This window comes from Felis catus, chromosome A1 (genome assembly GCF_018350175.1).
Source record: "Felis catus isolate Fca126 chromosome A1, F.catus_Fca126_mat1.0, whole genome shotgun sequence".
NCBI lineage: Eukaryota > Metazoa > Chordata > Mammalia > Carnivora > Felidae > Felis > Felis catus.
In genome coordinates this window covers 89967655-89990932 of record NC_058368.1, presented here as the reverse complement: position 1 = coordinate 89990932, position 23278 = coordinate 89967655, and the positions used below count along the sequence as shown (strand labels likewise).

At 47.2% G+C, this 23278-nt stretch overlaps 1 protein-coding gene across 2 annotated transcripts in view; it reads right to left on the bottom strand.

The window, feature by feature from the left end:
* GFPT2 (glutamine-fructose-6-phosphate transaminase 2) overlaps nucleotides 1–23278 on the bottom strand; it is a 48386-nt gene continuing 25108 nt past the window's right edge. For both annotated transcript variants that reach the window (XM_006927503.4, XM_045057118.1), the window contains 13 exons: nucleotides 22820–22881; nucleotides 20049–20128; nucleotides 19489–19606; nucleotides 14708–14871; nucleotides 12787–12882; nucleotides 12611–12708; nucleotides 12211–12331; nucleotides 9861–10018; nucleotides 9584–9698; nucleotides 5981–6108; nucleotides 4016–4183; nucleotides 2764–2925; nucleotides 1–877 (listed from right to left, as the gene is read on the bottom strand). In XM_006927503.4, coding sequence (XP_006927565.1) covers nucleotides 833–877; nucleotides 2764–2925; nucleotides 4016–4183; nucleotides 5981–6108; nucleotides 9584–9698; nucleotides 9861–10018; nucleotides 12211–12331; nucleotides 12611–12708; nucleotides 12787–12882; nucleotides 14708–14871; nucleotides 19489–19606; nucleotides 20049–20128; nucleotides 22820–22881 — 1515 coding nt within the window. In that variant the 3' untranslated portion in view covers nucleotides 1–832. The remainder of the gene's footprint in view (nucleotides 878–2763; nucleotides 2926–4015; nucleotides 4184–5980; nucleotides 6109–9583; nucleotides 9699–9860; nucleotides 10019–12210; nucleotides 12332–12610; nucleotides 12709–12786; nucleotides 12883–14707; nucleotides 14872–19488; nucleotides 19607–20048; nucleotides 20129–22819; nucleotides 22882–23278) is intronic.

Genomic DNA, 23278 nt, shown 5'->3' with positions numbered 1-23278 from the left:
AAGAATTGTACTGTCTTTATTGTCTTAAAATTGCATAGTATCTTGATTGTGCACGCTTTTAAACAGAGGGCAAGATAGCCCACTTGAAAACTACTTTCTTGCATGGGATATTTCAAGCTGTTTTACTATAGGTAGAAGCAGGGACCAAAAATGCTGCCTGGGCTTAAAAAGAACCATGATCAAATTTAACAGAAGTTGGAGAGTCAGAGGGATTTATAGGAGAAGACTCTGTCAAAGGACATTGAGATTTTGAAAGGATTTACAGGAGGCACAGGGAAATGGTGGGAGGGCTTCCCTGATGTCAGGGGACTGGGATTCAGGGGCAGCCAAGAGAGGGCAGGAGAGGAGAGAGGAGTGCAGGGAGGCAATGCCTTGTGCTCAAATCTGAGATGAATGCCCTCTGCCAGGAGGCTGGGGTGCATGGTCTGGGCATTACGTTGGCTACAGAAAGCCACATACTAGAAAAATAACTTAAAAGCTATACAATCATCATTATAAATATTTTGTCTTTCAAAACTAACTAGCGTTGGTTACAAAAAGGTTCACAGTTACTCTGAAGAGAGCTGTGTCTCTATTGCACAGTAGTGGAAAAGTCCGCTCTGATCCCCATGTGTAAACAATGATTCCCTTCTCCTCTGGCGACTTCAGGACACAGAGAAACAGTATCTGCTGTGAGCAAAGCACTTGGGTACAAGGCACGTGAAAGCTTGTCAAGTTCTACTGGGATCTACTTGGAACACACAGAACGCCTGCTGTTCTTCTCACTTGATGTCACCGGGACAGACCTTGAACCACACTGCAGGTGGTGATGGCCTTCTCGGGCTCTTGTTCTCTATTCCACTGTTACAGACTTGGCCAGATTTCTGGGGAAGTCGACCTGCAACGATACATAGAAAGGAGCTGCTCAGGAGCCCACAGATCCCAGCAACCTGCTGTATTATAAAGCCTATTATCGGGGTACTTGAAGACGAGGTGATGGGTGTTCCCGGTCACCTTTGACCATGAGCCCCTGGAGACCTGCATCTTGGAAGCATTCCTTACTCCAGGAACTTCACTCAACTATAGAAGGTTTAGTTCATTCAATATACATTTATTGTGCACCTGACATGTGTCATGCTGTGTTAACCCTATTAAAAGGATATGATGCATGCTATTAAAATGCTAACTCAGCTTGTCCTGTTCACGTTTCTTGGAAGGAGACACACTAAATCCATGAGGCTCATTAGTTCAGGGTGGGGGCTGAGAGGAAAATGTGACGGGAGATGGTTGATATGGTAGGCTTCAACTTTATCTGCAGTGTCTTATATTGCTTAGTTATTTTAATTTTAATTTTTTTAATGTTTATTTCATTTTGAGAGACAGAGAGAGACAGAGAGACAGAGAGAGAGAAAGAACATGAGTGAGGGAGGGGCAGAAAGAAAGGGAGACACAGAATCCGAAGCAGGCTCCAGGCTCTGAGCTGTCAGCACAGAGCCTGATGCGGGGCTCAAACCCATGAACCGTGAGATCATGACCTGAGCCGAAGTGGATGCTTAACCGACTGTGCCACCCAGGCACCCTTATTTGGCTCTTGTTTTTAAAAGAGAAACAAATAGGCAAAATGTTAGCCGTGGCAGTTCTGCATTTGTATACCACCAGGTACTTGTTACATTGTTTTCTGTAAGGTTATGTATCTTCAAAAGCTTCTCAAAATACAATTGTAATAAAACTATTTCCATATGCAGTGAATTGTAGGTTCTTCCATACTTGTTGGTGGTTCTTTTCTGGAACATAAATTGATGATATATGTTTGGAGTCTCAAGGGGCACCTGGGTGGCTCAGTCGGTTAAGCATCTGACTTCGGCTCAGGTCATGATCTCATGGTCTGTGAGTTCGAGCCCTGAGTTGGGCTCTGTGCTGACAGCTCAGAGCCTGGAGCCTGCTTCAGATTCTATGTCTCCCTCTCTCTCCCTGCCCCTCCTTGGATTGCACTCTCTCTTTCTCTCTTTCAAAAAGAAACATTAAAAAAAAATTTAAAAAAGGAGTCTCAAAATGTTGAATCATTTGCTAGACTGAGGAGATATCTTAAATGTGGGAGGAAGATGTACATGCAAAGATGTTCACTGCAATTGTGATTTATGCAGATATTCTCCCAAATCAGCAACAGTTTAAATAATAGAAGACCGGCTAAGTCATTGTTATAATCCATGTTATAAGACTATGTTGGGATATTGTGCAATGATTAAATGTTGCTTACATGAAACTCATGATGTAAGAAAATACTTGTAAATACACTCAAAAGGAAAGTGTAAAATGTCATCCTTGATATACTGTCAAAAATGTTAAAAAATCCACATGCACAAGGAAAAGACTGGAATAAATGATTAAATTTGCTAATTAACATTGCCTCTCTGAGTGATGAGTTTAATGATATGGTCTTCGTAATCTTGCAGTCCCAAATTGTTTTCAAGGGATAGAAGTTACTTTAAAAACAGAGTTGTTTTAAATGAAATTACCTTTCCTATGAATATTTACACCAAATAAGCATTTAAGAACAAAATCAGGAGCGCCTGGGTGGCTCAGGTGGTTAAGGGTCTGACTGTTGATTTTGGCTCAGGTCAGGATCTCACAGCCCCATGTCGGGCTTTGTGGAGCCGGCTTGGGATCCCCTGTCCCTCTCTCAAAATAAGTAAATAAACTTAAAAAAAAAAAAAAAAAGAACAGAGTCAGACTCTGGGGTTATGCTTTTCCCCTCTGGGGGATTCGGTGCGATTTTAGACATACGTCATATCCTCGGAGAACAGCCAGGTGGAAGGACAGGAGCTGCAGCGGAATCACACTCAGGATACCCTGGAGGCAGTCCACTGTGTGGGGCAGCTCGATCGTTTTATACGCAAACTTGGAACTCTCAGTGTCGTCCCTGGAGCACAGTATGATCGGCCGACCCTAGAGCCGGAAAATAGGATCACAATGGGCAGGTGGTCTCTGAAAGCAGCAACCCCTCACATACCAGCAGTTTCTGAGGTCAGTCTTATTGAGGGGATAACAGTCCTCTTTTGCTTTGGTGGAATTATGTGTGAGGTGATGTGCACGACCAGTGTGAGGGGCAAGGTGTTTGACGCTGTTTGGTGAGTTCCTCTCCCTTCCGTGGTAGGATGACTGCCATTCTGAGCCATTCATCCAGCACCCATTTGTTGAGTGGCTTCCATGTGCCTTGCCAAGGGCAGGGCATGCCCACTCCTCACTCTGAGGGGACTCCTAGCTGAGTGGTAGAAAATAAAAATGTAAACAAGCCAACCAATGAGTAACGATGAATTCCAGATGAATGCCAGAAAGGCAATAAAACATGGTAATGTGATTGGGAGACACTGGTGAGGTCTGGGAAGCCCTCTCTTAAAAGGGGATGTTTGGACTAAGACGTGAATAACCACAGGCCAATTCTCTGAAAGAGGTGGGAAGCACATTCAGGGCAGAGGGAATAGCCAGAGCAGAGGTTCAGAGGCAGAAATCAGCTGGGCTCCTTCAGCTTGGGACACAGAAGGAAGGGGCCACATAATGCCGGCTTGTGGTCACTCTTGTTTTATGGGAAGCCACCGGGAGGTTTCAAGCAAGGCAGTGAAGTGATTTGTGTTTTATACCTTCTCTCTGGCCACTGTGCCGAGCCAGACATGGCGGCCACTGGCTCAAGGGCATTGTTGGACTTCACCTCCCTATAACTTCATGAGCCCTCCCAGGATGGATCTGTGGGGGCTTTGCACTCCCATCTCAGGGCAGCTCCACGCCTGGAATCTGGGGCAGCTCGGGGCAGTCTGGGTCACAAGGTCTCACTGAAGAGCCATTGTGCACGTGGCCACAGGCTGGCCAGTCATTTCTGAATGTGTGTGCCCCTCAGGAGGGGGCCTAGGAGAGAGCACGTGATCACACCTGCTCCGTGGTAGGGCTGCTCATAACCAGTGCTGGCCGACAGTGGGTGAGGTGGGCTTGTGTGGGAGAGGACAGGAGAGAAGGGGACCCTGGCCCAGCTGAGAGCTCTCACCTGGCGGGCTGTGACCTGCTGCAGGGCATTCTGGCATTTGGCAAAGCAAGGGTCCTTCATGATGACCATGATGACGGGCATCTGCTTGTCAATCAGTGCCAAGGGTCCGTGCTTCAGCTCCCCCGCCAGGATGCCTTCTGAGTGCATGTAGGTTATCTCTTTAATTTTCTAGGGAAACACAAGGCGGGGTCAGTGTGACACTGGACAGACAGGGGGCTGGAGCAGATCAGTCAGAGAGGGGAGGAAGGGGAGCTGTGGGAGGGATGAATCCAGAAGGCAGGGAGCTGAGGGCTGCAAGGCGGATGAATGCATTAGGTGGTCAACAGCACTGAGGGCTGCTGGCAATGCCAGGCCCAAGGGAGAGGGTTGGCTGCTGTCCAGAGCATGCACAAGGCCCAGCACGCAGCCTGTGCCCCCCAGACCAGCCCCCAGCACAGCCACCACCCTTGGATAGACAAGTCAATGTCGATCTGGCTCTCCCTTCTGCTGTGTGACTAACCCGTGGCCTCCCCACATTTATAAATTGTAATGATGGCACTGTATTCTATCTAGAAATACCTTTCTTCAATTATCCGATAGATCATCCCCCCGAATCTAGACCATTAATAACTTCCAAAGGCATGCTCCAATTTACTTATGAGGCAAAATCACACACATCAGGCCGTTACTAGAATTTCCCCCTATGTTCAGGAGATCCGTTTCTATTCAGTTCCCATTAAACCTACGTCACTGAACTGCTGAGTGTCTAGTAAAATATTTCTCAGCTCCCCTAGAACTATTTATTTGGGGGGGGGTGCAGGACACTGTCAGGAGTGTGGGTGACTCCGCCCTGAATGCCACAGACAGCTGGAGTGCTGGCCCCCAGGAGACCACAGAGGGACCATTGATGTGTGCCAGGAGCAGCGTCAAAGCTTCTTTCTTTCCCCCCAAGACTGACTGGGAGCTGCAGTTGAATACGCATCTTTCAGCAGCGCGCTGGGGGCACTGCAGCTGAGCCCCCCTGACCCCCTGCACCAGGCGGCAGAGGCATGGGGGGAGTTGAAAGTGTACTCCACCCAGCCCCCTGCAGCGACCTGCTCCTTACTAAGAGGAGGGGAGCCAAGCTGGGTCAGGAAGGATGCCCTTACCCGGGTACCAATGGCTGCCTCACCTGTGACCCTGTCTCCCGTTTTCTTTGGTTGGGCAGTCCCATCCACAAGCAGCAAGCAGACAGTGAGTGTAGGCTCAGCCCCCTGGACAGCTCTGTCTCACCCTCTCTGTGGCTCTGTGGTCCTGGAACCTGCCCCTTACCCAGCCCTCTTACTCAGGTTTGGCTCTTTACTGCCGCAGTGGGACAAAACAGCCAGTTAAAAGTTTGACAAAAGCAGGGTCTTCAGGATCTCTGCATCCCCTTGGAAGATCCTTCAGGATCTCTGCATCCCCTTGGAAGTTTGAGGGGTAACAGGGAAACTCCACAGAGAGCCTGCCCCGCAATTCTCATCGGCCTGAATCCTCCCGCACAGTCTGCTTGTGGTCGTGGAAATAACCCAAGGCCACATGGACCTGAGTTTGAATCTCAGACCAATCACTCCCTCCTGAGCAAGATGAACCTTTGGGGGTCCAGTTCCCTCCTAGGTGAAATGTGGACAATAACTGCCAGCCTCTCAGAAGACGCTCATGAGGAACGAATGGACCATCCCAGATGGAGCCTGGTGTAGGTTGACACCTCAGGGGCTCACCCAAGGGTGCCCTGCCCCTTTCTCCTCAGGAGATTGGGAGCGTCCACCTCAGGATCCCCAGGGCCCGAACAGGTCATGAGCTGGTGCTTGATGCAGCCTCACACAGGTGGCAGCAAGTCCCCAAGCACTCCCCTCCCCTAGCCCAGCGCCCTTCCCCCCTTCCCGCTGGTGTCTCGGGGTGTCTCCCATGTCTGCCCTCATGCCCAGGCTGGTGGAGGTGGGGGGGGGGTGGGCAAAGGAGGCTCACCAGGGCTCCTTCCAGGCATGTGGCATAGTTATAGCCCCGTCCCATGACCAGGAGTGACCTCTGGGTGTAGAGCTCCAGGGCCAGGTCATGAATCTTCTCGTCCAGCGACAGCACTTCCTTAATCAGCCCTAAGCCGCAAACACAGTGAGGGGTTGTGAGTCACACAGATTTTACAGCAAGATTCACAAAGAAAAATCATGGTGTATAAGACATAGTTTTGGAATTCACACCACTTAATACACTTGGCTTCCTTGCCTCGGTTTAAAAAGGATTTTAAATGTAAGAGCACCTGGGTGGCTCAGTCGGTTAAGCATCTGACTTCAGCTCAGGTCATGATCTCATAGTTTGTGGGTTCACGCCCCATGTTGGGCTCTGTGTTGATGAGCCTGGAGCCTGCTTAGGATTCTGTGTCTCCCTCTCTCTCTGCTTCTCCCCCACTCTGTCCCCCCCCCCTCAAGAATAAACATTTAAAAAAGTTAAATGTAGATTTTGGGCAATAACTTGCGGGATTTGCCTGGGTTTTGTTGGGTGGCAATTCATATTTATGTTCATACTTTCTTGAGCATGTAAGATAAGCAGTGAGGTGTTATTTCTAGCTCCATTTTACAGGTAAGGAAACTGAGGCTCAGAGAGGCTAAGTCACCAGGTGGAAAGACACAGAGCTGACACTCCAAATTAATGCCCCCCCCAATCCAGGCCACATGCTAAATCTAGAGACAATGCCCAGTGTAAGATGGACCAGTGTTTCCCAAACTTTTTGTTCTCAGGACTTCTTTACTCTTAAAAATTACTGTGAATCCCTAAGAGCCATTATTTTTGTTGGTTCTGTCAATGTTTACCAGATTAGAAACTGAGAAAAGTAAAGATATTTGTATTCATTCATTTAAAAGTAACAATAAACCTATTACACATTTTTAAAAATTAGTGAGAATAATAGTTTTAAGTTTTTGGAGATTTTTTAAATGTCTGACTTTTTAACAAAGACAGATTCTCTTATCTGTTTCCTCATTCAAACTCTCATGATACATTTTTTTTTTTGGTTGAAGTATAGGAAGAAAATCCAGCCTCACAGAGATTTGTAGTTGGAGAAGGGAGGAGTATTTAAATAACTTTTTCAAAAAATTGTGAATGTTCTTCTCTGATATTACATGAAACTCAAGAAATGGTCATTTCTTTTTTTTCTAATTAGTTAATTAAGTAATCTCTGCAGGCTTAAACACATGACCCCGAGATCAAGAGTCACATACTCTAGTGACTGAATCAGCCAGTCTGGAGAAACAGTAATTTCTTAAAAGAGCAGTTGCAAATGTAGAATTTGAAATCATCTCAATAAGCTTTTCCTACCTTGTTACATTAAAACTTTTATTTTTTTTAAGTTTATTTACTGTGAGAGAGAGGAGAGACAGACAGACAGAATCCCAAGCAGGCTCCACACTGTCAGGGCAGAGCCTGAAATGGGGCTTGAACTCACCAACTGTGAGATCATGACCTGAGCCAAGATCAAGAGTCTGACACTTAACCGACCGAGCCACCCAGGCACCCCTATTGCATCTATTTAATTTTTTTTAATGTTTTATTTTTGAGAGAGAGAGAGAGAGACAGAGCATGACTGGGGAGGGACAAGCAGAGAGGGAGACACAGAATCGGAAGCAGGCTCCAGGCTCTGAGCCATCAGCACAGAGCCCAACATAGGGCTTGAATTCACAAACCACAAGATCACGACCTGAGCCGAAGTCAGATGCTTAACCGGCTGAGCCACCCGGTGCCCCAATCTTGCATCTATTTAAATGGATGTTTTACATGGTGTATAATTTTGTCACATCATGCATTGACCATCTGGAAAACATAGGTTGACTGAGTTATGCAAATCTTCTAAAAATGGACACACTTCATCATAAAATATTTTTTAGAAATCACATATGCTAAAGTCACCATGGCTTCATCAGAGTTGTGTTTAAGTGTGGGAAGTGGTCGAGCTCATGCTGGCAGCTACAAGTTTTCCCAAGTCCCAAATTTCACTGGAGAGCTTAAAGTTTATCACTGGCAACAAATACTGTCAGTTTTTCTTCTTTAGAGTGGCGGGCTAACTTTGTTCATTTTTGAGAAAACATCTGCCAAGTACTCTAATCAGCTTGTTACTCAAACAATCCCAGGATGCTTTTCTTGGAAACAGAATACTAAAGAGTGTTGCGATTTTCTAAGACTAATGCATTTTACTGCCTCGTGAAGAAGTCCTTGAGTGAAGTGGGGTGTGTGGAGGCATGTGCTAAGGTGCCAGCGGTAGCCACCGCTGCCTTTGCAAATGTCCACACGGCAAAAAAGGCAAACACATCTTATTTGTTATAAATAGCGTGTTTACTGTGAAAATAGTAATAGGACCTGCAGACCACATCTTGAGAACGGCTGACTTAGACATCAGGATAGAGTCCTGTTTTCGCACTGTTGGTACCTGGCTGAAGGTGAAGACCAGTTTTTTGTCAGTAAATTTTCAGCATGTTGTGTGGGCCAGATTCAGATCTCTAGGCTTTGTATGATTAGATGCTGGCTTTCCCTCACTGCCTTCTCTGGGGTTTGCCCCTGGCTCCCAGGATGGAGGGGCTGTCCCACAGCCTTGTGACCATCCTGCCCCCGGCATTTCATGTCAGCCAAGGGGTGAGGTCTGTTTCATTTTGCAATCTCAGGGCTGCACAAAGAAAACCCAATAGGTCTCTCTCCTTCCCTGGAGAGCAAGTGTCTGAAGGAAAAGAGCTGTTATCTCCTTGGCCCTCAGGATGGCACACGGGACAGGGCACACCAGTGGGCGAATGATGGAAACCACTGTCCCCCCAAAAGCTTGCTATTCAGTGTGATAAACACTGCATCTCACCGACTACAACAGATGGGAGGGACCCAGCCAAAGAGGGAAGTTTGGGGAGACTGAAGGAGCACTCTGGTTCAGGAAAAGGCTCAGGGCCATCTGCTCCTTCTCAGATATTTCCTGAGCACCTACTCCATGCCTGCCCTGGCTGGATATCAGCAGTGACCCTGACAGTTAGGGTTATATGCTCACTGGGCTGACGTACTCATTGGGAGATAAGCCAGCACACTGGAGGACAGGTAATTTCATACCATGGCACACGCCATAAAGAAAAGAAATGGGCTAACATTTCACACCTGGGGCAGGGGGTTAGTTAGGATAGCAAGGAAGGGTTCCAGGAGGTGACATCTGAACTGAGACTTGAATAATGAGAAGCCATCAGTTGTATGGAGAGCTGGAGGAAGAGGGCTCCTGTAAAGGAAAGGGTCAGTGCAAACGTCCTGTGGTAGACAGCTTGGTATTGCTGAGGATCAGAAGGTCAATGAAGGAGCCCAGGGAGGGGAAGGAGAGTGGGATGAGGTCAGAGGTGGCAGGGGTCCAGTGTGCAGTGTTCAAGGACCCAGTGAGGAGTGAGGACTTTAATCTTGGCCCAGTGGGAGCTTCTGGAGGCATTTCGTGGTGAGTAGGAAGTTTTGAAGAGGAGGAAGTGATTAACAGCATTGTTTATGGGAAAGAGTCAAAAGAGAAAGCAACTAAGGACAGTCTACTGGATTTCAAAATAAGGAAAGTTTCATTCTGAAACATACCAGGTAAAGACTGTAAACCATGGATGATCTCTCGCCTTCTGTTTTGCAGTGAAATGCGGTCTTCAGACATCATCAGACCAAACATCACCAGGGAGATGAACTGACTGGTATAAGCCTGTGGATAAAACGGTGACTCTGGCAGAGCAGGAGCGAATGTGCGCATGTGAACCACGCAGGAGGAGACAGATTGTTGGGAGCGCCCCCTCCCCAACCCGCAGCCTCCTGTCCACCCATCTGGCCGAAGCCCTCCCTCAGGACACATGCAGGAGGTGACTACCTTGGTGCTGGCCACGCCGATCTCTGGTCCTGCGTTGATGTGGACACCACAGTCGGTCTCTCGGGAGATGGAACTGCCCACGGTGTTGGTGACGCCCACGGTCAGGGCCCCACGGTCCTTACAGTAGCGCAATGCCAGGAGGGTATCTGCGGTCTCACCTGCCACACGGGCCCCACCTTTCAGCCATGTGTTCTCAGGAGCGTGGCTCTGCCAGCTCGAACCCCCTGTCCCCCAACTCATTTACTCTTTTATGCAGAAATCAGGGCCCACAGGCAGCCGGCGTGTGCTCAGAAAGGAAAATGCACACTCAACCATGTTTCCGGTGGATTCTTGGATTCAAGATTCAGCTGCTATTTATGTGGGAAGCACTTTCTCATCCGCTATGTCATGGAACTCTCCTGGCAACCCCATGGGGCCATTGTCCCCATTCTCCCCGTGAGGATGAGATCCCCAGAGATGGAAGAAACCAAAGCCTTGCTCCTTCAGGGCCACGCAGCTGTGGGCGACAGACTGGTGCCAACCCAGGTGAGCCAGGTGCCCAGCATCCTTTCTAGGACTTTAAGCTGCCTTCTTCAGAATGTGCTGAGATTTAACATTTAAAAAGCAAGAATGTGAGGCGCTTGGCTGGCTGAGTCGGTTGAACGGTTGAGCATCCAACTTCGGCTCAGGTCATGATCTCATGGTTCATGATCTCATGGTTTGTGAGTTCAAGCCTTGCATGAGGCTTGCTGCTATCAGCACAGAGCCCACTTCAGACTCTCTGCCTCTCTCTCTCTGTCCCTCCCCTGCTTGTGCTTGCTCTCTCTCAAAAATGAATAAATATTTAAAATAAATAAATAAATACAAATAAAAAGCAAGAATGCAAGGCGCCTGGCTGGCTCAGTCAGAAGAGCATGTGACTCTTGGTCTCGGGGTGATGACTTCCAGCCCCACACTGGGTATAGAGATTAAGTAAATAAATAAAATTTAAAAAAAGCAAGAATGCCACTTAATGGCATTTCTCCCATAGATCTAACATTGCTTTAAAGCAAAACACTTCTGCAGCCTGCCAGTGTGAACTCAAAATTATTTTTATAACTAAGCTACTTAAATAGATTCACAAATAAGCCAGCACAAGCACCCTGTATTTGTAAGCCTTGAAACCTCGAACTAAATTAAATACGGTCCGATCATAAAATTAAACCCATCAAGGGGCTCCTGGGTGGCTCAGTTGGTTAAGCGTCTGACTCTTCATTTCAGCTCAGGTCATGATCTCATTGGTTCATGGGCTTGAGCCCCATTTCGGGGTCTGCGCCTGTTGGGATTCTCCCTCTCTCCCTCTCTCTCTGCCCCTCCCCCACTTGTGCATGCATGGGCTCCCTCTCTCTCAAAATAAATAAACAAACAAACAAACAAAATGAAGTCACACAGCAGCACATGGCTACAAGTTGTCAGCCGGAGGGTGAGTGTGTCTGTATTCGTTTTTCTTAATTTGTCATGGAAATGGAAATGGGTCTTCAAAATTCAAACCGGAAGCAGTATTCGAAGTCCCAGTGGATATTAGAGCATTGCTGTTAATGCTTTAATTGTGATAATGACATAACGGTTATGTTTTTTTTTTTTTCTTTTACCATTTAGAGATCCATTCTGAAGTATTTGTGGAGCAACATGATGTCTGGGATTGACTTCAAAATAACCCAGGGGAGGGGACAGGTTAATGTGGATCTGGATGACACAAACTCTGCTCAGCTGATCGTTGCTGAGAATAGGCAGTTCCTTATGTGAATCTCTCTACTTTTACAGAGATTTGGAATTTTCCATAATTAAAATGTTTTAAAAATCCTTCTGGAGGTCATAGAAAGTCCAAGCATGTGGCCGTGAATCACCTCCCTGACTCTCTGCCCAGCCTGACTGGAGCAGGTGCCCACGTTTAGAGTTAGGATGGCACCCAGGCAGGGTTTACTGAGGGTGTGCTGGGCCTACACCTGAGCAAGGTCTCTCAATGCATCCCCTGCTGGACAGCATGGGAACTGCAAAGCATCCACATAGTTCTTGAAGTGACACTCAACCAACAGAATTTTGAAGAACTTTCTCTCTTTGAAATAAACCCAGCACCTATGTATAAGCACTTTGGTGAGTGGTCCCTTAAGTTCTGGACTTGGAATGGCAGGAGGAGGGAGAATTCTTGGTCGCATGGCTCCCCCCTAAAATGAGACAGTGACTGATGGCTCTGAGGGTCAACTGAGAAGAGAGTTTGGCATATGCTCAGTGTGCAGAGAACTCTATTGGATGAAGGAGGGAAGGAGATACATGGTGTGTTACCAAGAGGACAGAGCCCTGAGATGAACTCATGCAAACCCGTATTCCTTACCTGACTGGCTTATGAAAAAGCAAACGTCATCCCTGAACACAGGTGTGTTCCTGTCCAGAAAATCACTGGCGAGTTCAACCATCACAGGGAGCTCAGTCAGTTCCTCCAAAACTTGCCGTGTCTGAAGCCAACAAGAATGGGGACCAAAGTCAGTCACAGACACTACAGAGACACAGGCAGCTGGGCTTCTGGGGACAGTTTTATGAAGTGGCACCTCTGGGTCCTCATGGTGAAGGGAATTTCAGACATGCACAGGCCACACTGCAGGAGAAAGGCTCTCATGTTGGCTTGTGGGCACCAAATTTGGGAGGTCAAATACATGATGGCATTTAAGGCACATCTTGTCCTCGGCTGCTGCTCCCTCCCCAGCGCTATCGAGGGCCCAGCGCCTTGGACTTACAGCCACTGCGGCGTGGTAACTGGTTCCACAGCCAATCACGATGAGCCGTCGGCATCGTCGAATCTCCTTCAGGTGATCCTTCAAGCCGCCCAGGAGCACTGTGGGGCACATGCAGGGCATTAGTGCTAACCCCACACGGGGATGCGCCTCGACCTAGGGCATGGATGGGGGATTACCTGTGTTGGTCTCAAAATTCACCCGACCTCTCATAGTATTGAAAACTGATTCTGGCTGTTCGAAGATCTCCTTCTGCATAAATGCACTGAAGTTACCTGGTCAAATAAACACCAACAAAGCAGGTCAATTTTAATTCAGTTGTTTTACCACTGCTTAACTTCCAATCAAGATGGAAAGCTGATATGCAGTTTAGTGTCAGTGACACATGGGAAGGCCACTGCACATTACCAAGGGTGTCCCAGGGGCCGTCCCACCTGATTCTCCTGGTAACAAGTGAGAGGCAAACAGGTCAGATAAGATTACTATCTCCAGTGTGCATATCAGACCCTGCAGCTTGAAGGAGCAAAAGAAGTAAGCAACAAATATGTGGCTGGTCTTTCTGGGGCAATACTCCTCTCAGCAGGGGCAGAGGAAAGGAAAATGCTTTACTTCCAAAAACCAACCTACTTAAGGAAGTACAAAAGAAGTAAGCCCTGGGGCGCCTGGGTGGCGCAGTCGGTTAAGCGTCCGACTTTAGCCAGGTCACGATCTCGCGGTCCGGGAGTTCGAGCCCTGCGTCAGGCTCTGGGATGATGGCTCAGAGCCTGGAGCCTGTTTCCGATTCTGTGTCTCCCTCTCTCTCTGCCCCTCCCCTGTTCGTGCTCTGTCTCTCTCTGTCCCAAAAATAAATAAACGTTGAAAAAAAAATTTTAAGAAGTAAGCCCTGAGAAATAGGCAATTTTATTTTATTTTTTAAATTTTTTTAAACATTTATTTTTGAAAGAGAGACAGAGTGTGACAGGGGGAGGGGCAGAGAGAGAGGGAGCCACAGAATCTGACGCAGGTTCCAGGCTCCAAGCTATCAGCACAGAACCTGACGCGGGGCTCGAACCCACAAACTGCAAGACAATGACCTGAGCCAAAGTCAGACGCTTCACCGACTGAACAATCCAGGTGCCTTGGCAATCTTCTTTTCAACAGATGCCCTCCGAGCTTCTGTATTAAATAAAAACCTTTTCAGCCAACACATGCATTTCCAGGGCTCTGATTTGAATGGAACTGGATGACATCAAAGGGATGATCTGGCCGCAATGGGTTAAGGCCCCTGACAGGTGTTGTGCCTCAAGCTTTGGAAGCATTCGCAGACAGGGTGGGAATGTTCCAAACACTGCAGTGTTTCCTGTCTGCCACCTTTAGCTGGGGACTTGACAGAGGGTGCCATAAAGCAAACAAGACAAGTGAGGAGGGTCAGGGAAGAGCTCTCTGACTGGGCGATGATCAAGGTAGAATGACCAAAAGTAGTCAGTCAAGTACAATGACCCTCAGGTGAGTAAGCACTTGGCCTGCCTAAGTAACAGTGAGGTGGTTGGAGAGGGGGCAGGGCATAGTGGGGAAAGGGTAGAGTGAGGTGGGGCCAGGTTGGGCATGGGGTATTGTGGGCTGTGGCAGGAAGTGTGGATTTTATTCTCAGAACAGTGGGTGGCCAGCTGGATAAAAAGGTCTGATTCACATTCCTAAATGTTTACCCAGGCTGGCCTGTGGAGAAGGGGGTGTAGGGAGACAGGCTCTCCTCGCAAGGAGGAAATAGTCCACAGACCCCTGTTATTGCAGGCCTCTGACCCAGAGAAGAAATGTCTGGGTAGAAGAATGTGTCCCAGAGAGTTAGTAAAGGGAGGCAGTTGATGGACTGGTCAGATCAAGCAGGGAGACCTAGTGCCTTTATATAGTCAGGAACTCCTGCTGGGGGAGTGGGACCAGGCTTCCCGCATCCCCTGGGCTGGGCAAGCCACAGAGCACCTGCAACGCCACCCTAATGGCCACGGCAGGTAGGAGGGCTGTGGCACCTATTCAGGGTAGGACAGAGAGTCTCAGGAGCTCCCCCATCGAGCACCTGCCCCCCCCCCCAAGGCCGCTGCACACGGACCCTCAGAGGACACCTGCCTTTCATGATTTGCTGCAGTTCCATCTGCAAGGTCTGGATGGCTCGAGATGGGTCATCACTAGCTGAACGCTTGACCCGGTGAATAGAGAGCTTCCCATCAGCCACTGCGGCGATGTCGTCATCCTCGAGGAAGATGACTCGGTTGGTGTGTTCTATGATAGCACTGGAGCAAGGGAAACACGGGCATCACAGACGGGGCCTGCACGTGCTTGACAGCTACAAGGCAGTCACTCACTTGCCTCCCCAGTATGGGTCCCCATCAGTAGCATCAGATGGCATTTTAGGAGGGACAGGGACACTACACTATACACATCAATTCACACCTTCCTCCTTCCCCCCAGAATTGTTTTGAATCCAGTCTCAGACATCACATCATTTCATCTGTAAACATTTTAGCTTCTATCTCTAAAAGAGAGGGAAAAATTTTAAACCCACAATACCATCATCACATCTAAAATTAGTAGTTATTCTTTCATATCATCAAATATCCAGTATGTTCAGATTTCCCCAGTAATCTCACAGATGGCCTTTTACGACCGCTGTCTTCAAATCATTCAGTGATTTGAAGATGATTCTTCAAATCATCAGAAATCATTCTTCAAATCAGACAGTGTCACCTTTGGAGAATGCTTGGGAACCAACACATTACTCTAAATCGGAACAGGAAAGAATGAAGCATTTATCTTGCTTTTTAAACTAATCTGATCTTTCAGAATAACCACATTGTTCATGAAGGCAAATTTATGGATGGACTACAGCTAATAAATAAGGAATGACAGCATCAGAATAGTTAATTTATGGACTCCAAATTACTAATAGTTCTAAGTAAGGACCATGAAGTGCTCTGCTGAAACCAAGAGGTGAAAAGCAGAGAGCAGCTTTACAATGGATGGGTGAGGCTGTCTGGCGCATGAACCCCCTGATCAATCTTAACAGCATAAAAAGACAGACAATGAGACATATATGCTTCCTGATAGAAGGACACACCACCATCTATGAAGCCGTCTTGCCAAAAAATCAAACCAGAAGGAGATCAAATTTGTAGACACCTGTGAACGCCAGTGCGCGGGAAATGCAGTGGGCAGGGGAACGTGTTAAATGACACCATGGGGGATTCTCTCAGCAAAATCCAGACAGTGGGAAAGTCATCAGGACAAATGACTCAGTTTCAGAACACACACACACACACACACACACACACACACACACACACTCCCTGCAAGGAAAAAGGGATAGTTTAAAAGCAAAGTAAAAAATACGTCCACCAATGAAATGTGGGGTCATTATGCTTATTTTTTTTTTTTTTTTTGAGAGAGAGAGAGAGAGAGAGTGAGTGCAGGAGGAGGGCAGGGGCAAAGAAAGAGGGAGAAAGAGAGAATCCCAAGCAGGCTCCGTGCTGTCAGCATAGAGCCCAAGGCAGGACTGGAACTCATGAACTGTGAGATCATGACCTGAGCTGAAATAAAGAGTTGGATGCTTAACTGACTAAGCCACCCAGGTGCCCCATTGTGCTTATTTTTATAATAACTTTGTATAGAAAGTAATGATAATTTTTGTTTTGCAAAATGGCAATACAAAGTTTCTTTTATTTATTTATTTATTTTTAAATTTTTTTTTTCAACATTTATTTATTTTTTGGGGAGAGAGAGAGACAGAGCATGAACGGGGGAGGGGCAGAGAGAGAGGGAGACACAGAATCGGAAACAGGCTCCAGGCTCTGAGCCATCATCCCAGAGCCTGACGCGGGGCTCGAACTCCCGGACCGCGAGATCGTGACCTGGCTGAAGTCGGACGCTTAACCGACTGCGCCACCCAGGCGCCCCCAAAGTTTCTTTTAAAAATAAATGGCGTTAGAAAAGTTGGTAGGTGAAAAAGCAAACTAATCAATAGCACAAGTGGTACATAGTTATGGTCAAAAATAAAAAACAAGTAAAAAACAAAACCATGAAGGTGGCACTTATAAGACCATGGGAGAAAAAAATCCTTATTCCACCAAGTGCCACACCCACACCTGCCCTGTGCCAAAAAATGAACATTTATAATTCCTGATGTAAAGTTAAAGAAAGAAGTGGCCACATTCCATGGCCCTAAGAAAGGTGTCTCTAGACAGATGCTCAGGAAGACAGACTTCTAAAGAAGGATGGGAAACCACCGCACTGGAAAAAAATACTTTGAACAGTATACATGCATTGTTTAAACAGTAGAAAACACAGAATAATAAGAGGAAGAAAATGGCCTGATCCCATCTCCAAGAGAGAAACACCACTTATATTGTATTGCTCTCTAGGCAGTGCTAAATACACGTGTGTTTGCATTTATGTGTGCGTGTATGTCTGTATGTTAATTTATTTATTTTTTAAAATATTTTATTTATTTTTGAGAGAGAGACTGAGAATGAGTGGGGGAGGGGCAGCAAGAGAGGGAGACACAGAATCTGAAGCAGGCTCCAGGCTCCAAACTATCAGCACAGATCCCCGTGTGGGGCTCGAACCCACAAACCATGAGATCATGACCTCAGCTGAAGTAAGATGCTTAGCTGACTGAGCTACTCAGGCGCCCCTGCATGTTTAAATATAATTATTATTATTTACAAAATGGATGGTGATATAGTCCATCATTAAGACTACTGGCCCAGAGGTGCCTGGGTGGCTCAGTTGGTTAAACATCCAACGTCGGCTCAGGTCATGATCTCACGATTCCTGGGTTTGAGCCCTGCGTTGGGCTCTGTGCTGACAGCTCGGAGTCTGGAGCCTGCTTCTGATTCTGTGTCTCCCTCCCTCTCTGCCCCTCCCCTGCCCACACTCTGTCTCTCTCTCTCTCTCTCTCAAAAATAAATAAATGTAAAAAAAAAAAAAGGAAAAAAAAAAGACTACTGGCCCAGGAGTTAGACAGACCCAATATGGTATCCTTATTTCTGTCTGTTACCAACATTGTGCCCTCAAGCAGCCCAGATATGACCCCTCTGAGCCCCTATGTCAAATTCCTCATTTGTAAAATGGGATATGATCACTGTGCCTTCACTAGAAGTTTGCTGTGTTTACTTTTTTTCATGTTTATTTATTTTGAGAGAGAGAGAAAGAAAGAGTGTACAGGAGAGGCAGAGGGAGACAGAGAAAATCCCAAGCAGGCTCTGTGCTGACAGTGTCTGACTCGGGGCTCAAACCCACCAACTGCGAGATTATGACCTGAACCGAAATCAACAGACGCTTAACCAGTTGAGCCACACAGGTGCCTTGGTTGTGTTTATTAAATGAGACCATCCTGGTGAAGCCCTCAGCACTGGCTACTGTTGCCCTGCGGGTTCTACAGTGTGCCTTCGTATCTGGGAGGGTCACCCATATCTGGTCTACACACCATACACTGTAAAATCATCTTTCCAAGTTCCAAATCCTAAACAAGCAAAGAAATCGTGAGGATTTTTAATTATAGCATCAAATTTGCAGATTAAGGAGAGTCAGTTATCTTTAAAAAACAATTTTTAATTATTAAAATAACTTTAAACCAATTAGTTTTTTTAAAATAATGTTAAGCCTTTTTACCGAGGAGTGTGGACTCTCTCCCTTTATTCAAATCTGGTCTTGTATCTCATTGCTGACTTTTGTAGTCTTCTCTGGAGAGACTCTGGACTATTTTTATTAAGATTTATCTTAAGGGATTAAAATAGTTTTTCTAGCTCGGGTAAATTACTTTTTTTTTTTTTTTTTTTGGTTTTTGTTCAAGAAAGGCTTGCTGAGGGTTTACTGTGCCAGTCATGTGAGGAGGCACAAGAGGAAACGGGGTGGATATGGTTCTGCAGCCTTGTTCAGCTGATAGCTGAACTGCTGGGATGTCTGATTTCCACACCTTCATTCTCTGACTAGCCTCTAGGATTAGTTCTAACAGGCTTTCAGTTGGATTTAAAAAAGTTTTTTTTTAATGTTTATTTGTTTTTGAGAGAGAGAGAGCCCAAGCGGGGAGGGGCAGAGAGGGAGTGAGAGAGCGAATCCAAGCAGGCCCCAAGCAGCCAGTGCAGAACCCAATGCAGGGCTCGAACTCACAAACCGTGAGATCGTGACCTGAGCCCAAATCAAGAGTCAGACGCTTAACTGACTGAGCCACCCAGGCACCCTTATGGTAGTGTTTTCTATTTCAACTACCAGGAAAGTGTTTTGGTCTTTTCTGAGTATGTGTATATGGATGTGTATAAATTTTGTGTACTAAAATGGATATGAAGCAGACTTCCTCAAATTTCAGAAGTATTGTCTGTTAATGAGAACATGGACTTAGAAATGACTTGGACCACACTCCTAGGTCTTGGCCCTGTCATCATGAGTGCTCAGACTCAGGCAGAGTCAGGTGGGGTGAGAGAAGGACCAAAGGTCTGAAGACACCTGCCTCAGCTAGCTAAAGGGAGCATAGCCTTTGAGTGGCCCCAGACATCCTGGGCCAGAGGGAGCACAACCCAGGGTGCTCAGATCTGCTGATTTCCCAGAGAAGCTAGAAATCCAGAATTTTATGTGAAATCTCCCCCCTTTTAAAATGTTGGCAAATAATTCAATTATTCTGTGCAGGCCCCAGAACATTGTGGAGGTCAGTGAATCCTGCCCTTGGTCACGAGGTGCTCTCAGTGGTTCTCTAAGGTTCTCGGAGAAAGGTCACAGAGAACTGAAATCTGCCATCATCCCTGCCCCTTGCTGTAAGAAAACAGCTGAAAAGCGGGGATAAATGAAAAATGGTGGTGTCTGGCCAGTCATTTTTGGTTACATAATCCTAGCAAAGAAAGGAAACAAGCTTTAGCTACCTTGCGTCAGAAGCAAAGAAGAATTCCACTGCTTTATCGCCCACGGCATGAAGGCAGGTTGAGCTGTCCAGCCTCTTCATTCTTGTTTTGCAGATCTTCTTTACGTTCTCGAAATTGCCTGGTGAAGGAAGGATTGCAAGTGACATTAAACTATTTTGTTTGAATAACATGAAGCAAGGCGCCAGCTTTCCCTTTGAATATGTGTGGGAGAAATCTGCAATTTTTAGCTTTGGCTGCGTCAGCCAAATCGTGAAAATGATCCCCAAATAGCACGGTGCCACTGCAAGAGATTTTGAATGGCTGTGAACAAAACAAAGCAAATCAACACTCATACCAGAGCGTGGATGCCTTTATGTAATGGAGCTGCATGCCTTCCCCTGGACTTGTGTATGTGTTTGAAAATATCTATAATAAAAAGCTTTTGCAAAGAGGGACCCAAGTCTCAGTTGCACGAAAGCCTTTTTGACCTGGAGCCTTATGCGGACCAGCCCCGGCAGACAGAAGAAATCTGCCTGCACCAGAGCCCCCTGCCCTGTTCAAGTCCTTCTCGAAAAACTTACGTGTCCTGTACAAGATGGGGATCTGTTCCGTGGAAAGCTTGTATTTGCTGCGCACTCCAATGAGGAGGGGGCTGCCTCTCCTGTAGAGACAACAGGGAGTCGAGTTGCTCATTGTCTCAACACCCCAGGCAGGGCTGGATGGCCTCTTAGCACTGAGGAGGGGTCCCCGCATCTAGCCCTTCCAACAGGGGAAAGTGTCCTGTTGAGATCCTACAGGACAGACTCCTGAGCCACAGGAAGATGCTCCCAGGGCTTGGGGCAGGGACCAATCGACTGGCAGAATTCTGGCTCGCTTTCACGGTACCACCCACCTGCCCAGTGAATCCCCACATGGTTAGATCACTGCGGCTGAGGCATCAGTAGGCCCTCACTTCGTGGCTCCAGCTTGCTGCTATTTACTGCCATCTTTAAAGCAGGAGCCCTGGACGCCCATGACCTGCCCAAAGACTCTTCCCTCCCCCTGCCCCGCCCCTTTTGCCTAGCTCGGCTGTTCTCCAGCTTTGAGGGGCATTCTGATGACTGGCTTTGGATCTGCTCAACTTTGTGGGCCACTTAACACACTTTCAAGGGTGGTTTTTGTCTCTGAGTGTCACCTCCTGGGTGAAGTTTCAATTCCTTGACCTGCACGAGCTGGACTCCATCACAGAGGGGACAGTGATGTTTCCTCTGTGGGAGTTCCTGCAGCCTCAAGCTCAGGTTTCCTCTCCCAGCCCTGCATCCGACTTCCCCAAGTGGGGGGACAAAGTCTGTGGCTTTGAAGAAAGTGCTGTGAGCACCTTGAATAATCTGGACCATCTTTTATCATATCTGAAGCAGAGGAGACATGGCTCTGGTACAATGGAGAGCCAGCTCGAATGGCCTTTATAACATTGACAATGAGAAAGTACTGTGGTTATCTAATTTTCTTGGCAAACGCCTCCCCCAGATTTTATTGTTGTAGATAGAGCTCTATGATTTCTCTGAACTTCGCCTCAGATAATGCTCCCGAGGCATCCCAAAGATTGCCCAGGAGGTTACAGAGCCGGCAGGTTATGGACAATTTAGAAATATAAAGCTTTATTGCTTCTTCACATGGCCTTCTTTTGCATTCATTTAAAATAGTAATACCATGATAGTATCAAGTTTTAAAAGGGGTTTCTAATTTTTTTTAATGTTTATTTATATTTGAGAGAGAGAGGGAGACACAGAATCTGAAGCAGGCTCCAGCCTCTGACCTGTCAGCACAGAATCTGATGCGGGGCTCGAACTCATGAACCGTGAGGTCATGACCTGAGCTGAAGTCGGCTGCTTAACTGACTGAGCCACCCAAGTGCCCCGGGGTTTCTAAATTTAATAGGGACAAGCGGTCTGTTATAATTCTATGATTGAAGAAATTGAATGCCAAGCGGTAAATTCCTTCCTATCCTGAACAAAAATTAAATCATGATACATTCCCATCATTTCCTACCTAGAGAATATGACTGTCTGTGAGGGACTGCCTCGTTCTCTCTGCGTCTTCCAGGCCACAGGTGCATTCTCCATGGCTCCTCAGAGGCTTCAGAATGAAACTTTCAGTCCACAGTGCACCTGAGACCCTGCAGAGCAGGGCTTCTGCCAACATCCTCACTCCCCACCAGCCCTTGGAGCTAGAGGGGCAGAGTGTACACGACCTTGCTCACTGCTGTCTCCAATGCCTGGTACACAGCAGGTGTCAGTCTGTCTTTCTGAAAGAGCAAAAAGTCCCCCCATGACTGCTACCATGAGGAATGAGCTTACAAAGTGTCTTGGAAATAGCCACTGCTTTCATTATAGAATCTGGGCCACATTCCAGGGGCTCCTTTGAAGAGCAAGGGTTGGCCTGTCCCTGGTGACCCCATCTGTGCCCTCAACCAGGGTCTTTTCTATTTTTTTCTTGAAGGGGACTCAGGCTGCTCTGGGTCAGATCCCCGAATGCTGAGCTCACTCTAGGCCCCTTCCTTTTGCTCACACTGGTGCTTCTGGCCACCTCCCCAAGGCTGACATTTGTACCCCCTCATGCTCCCCAATGCATTGCCTCCAAGCCCCCAACATGGAGTATCAACACCCTCTGCCCTGCTCTGTCCTCCTGCACAAATATCCAGTCCTTAAAGACAGGACTAGGTCAGGTGTTAATAGATCCCTAGGACCCAGTATAGACTAAGTGCTCAACAAATATCAGTTGGATGGATGGAGGGAGGGAAGGACAGATGGACAGGTAGATGTGCAGATGGATGGTCAGACTGATGGCAGATGGACAGATGGATAATCACTTCATCTGAATATAAAATAACAGGATGGCACTCATGCTCCCACTTGTGTGAATCCACACATCACTGGGGGCCATGTGGCTCTATCCAACAGAGGGACATGTCAGCTGGCCCTCTAGAACACCTCTGGTGTGCAGGTGATGAAGCTTGAGCGTGGGGCCTTCAAGGCCTCTTCTTACTGGATTCAAATTAATGTTCACTTGTTCCTAGTTTCACATTCATAATTTTGCAAGCTTTTTCCAGAAGGCATCTCCAAAACTGACCTGCAACCTGGATCTGCCCCTTGCTATACAGTTTTATTTTTACTTTGAATTTGTTGTCAACTTCTGAAAATCTGGAGATTTCAAATAAAAAATCAACTTTCTGTTTTCTCTTTTAAAAATCAGAAGCCCAGCCACAGAGATGGTAGGGTGCATAAGCCACAGTCTCATTTCTCCCCTGTTGTCTCAAGCTAAACAATCTTATTTTATTTATTTGTTCTTGAAATGTCAATGTGTTTTGCCTCACCTGGTCGCAACAGCTTCTCCTGGGTAGTGGATGCTCTTGAAAACCAACGCGAATGCACCTTCCTGTAAACACAGCAAACAAGAGTGAGCCGCATGTGCTCCGGCCTCACCTGAGCTGCCAGGGCTGTTGCAGCCTGGCCCACCACCCCACAGGGGGGTCACTCTTCAGAGTGGGTGGTCCTGGGGTTCCTCCATCAGGGTGCTGAATGCAGGACAGCTCTTTCAGGGTGATGTCAGGAGAAGAAAGTGACACAGTCCGTACCACGAGGAAAATCCAAAGACCAGAACTTGTGGATTTCATGGTGCTCAGCAGAACCCACCCCTGCTCAGGGCCACAAGGAGCGGTTCCCAGCTCTGTGATGATCTGGGTGGATGGGGGCAGTTAGAGCCTCAGGAAATGAGAACTGTGGCCAGGGGTCCTGCCCTGGAACTGTGAGAACGAAAGGGACTACTCCATGAC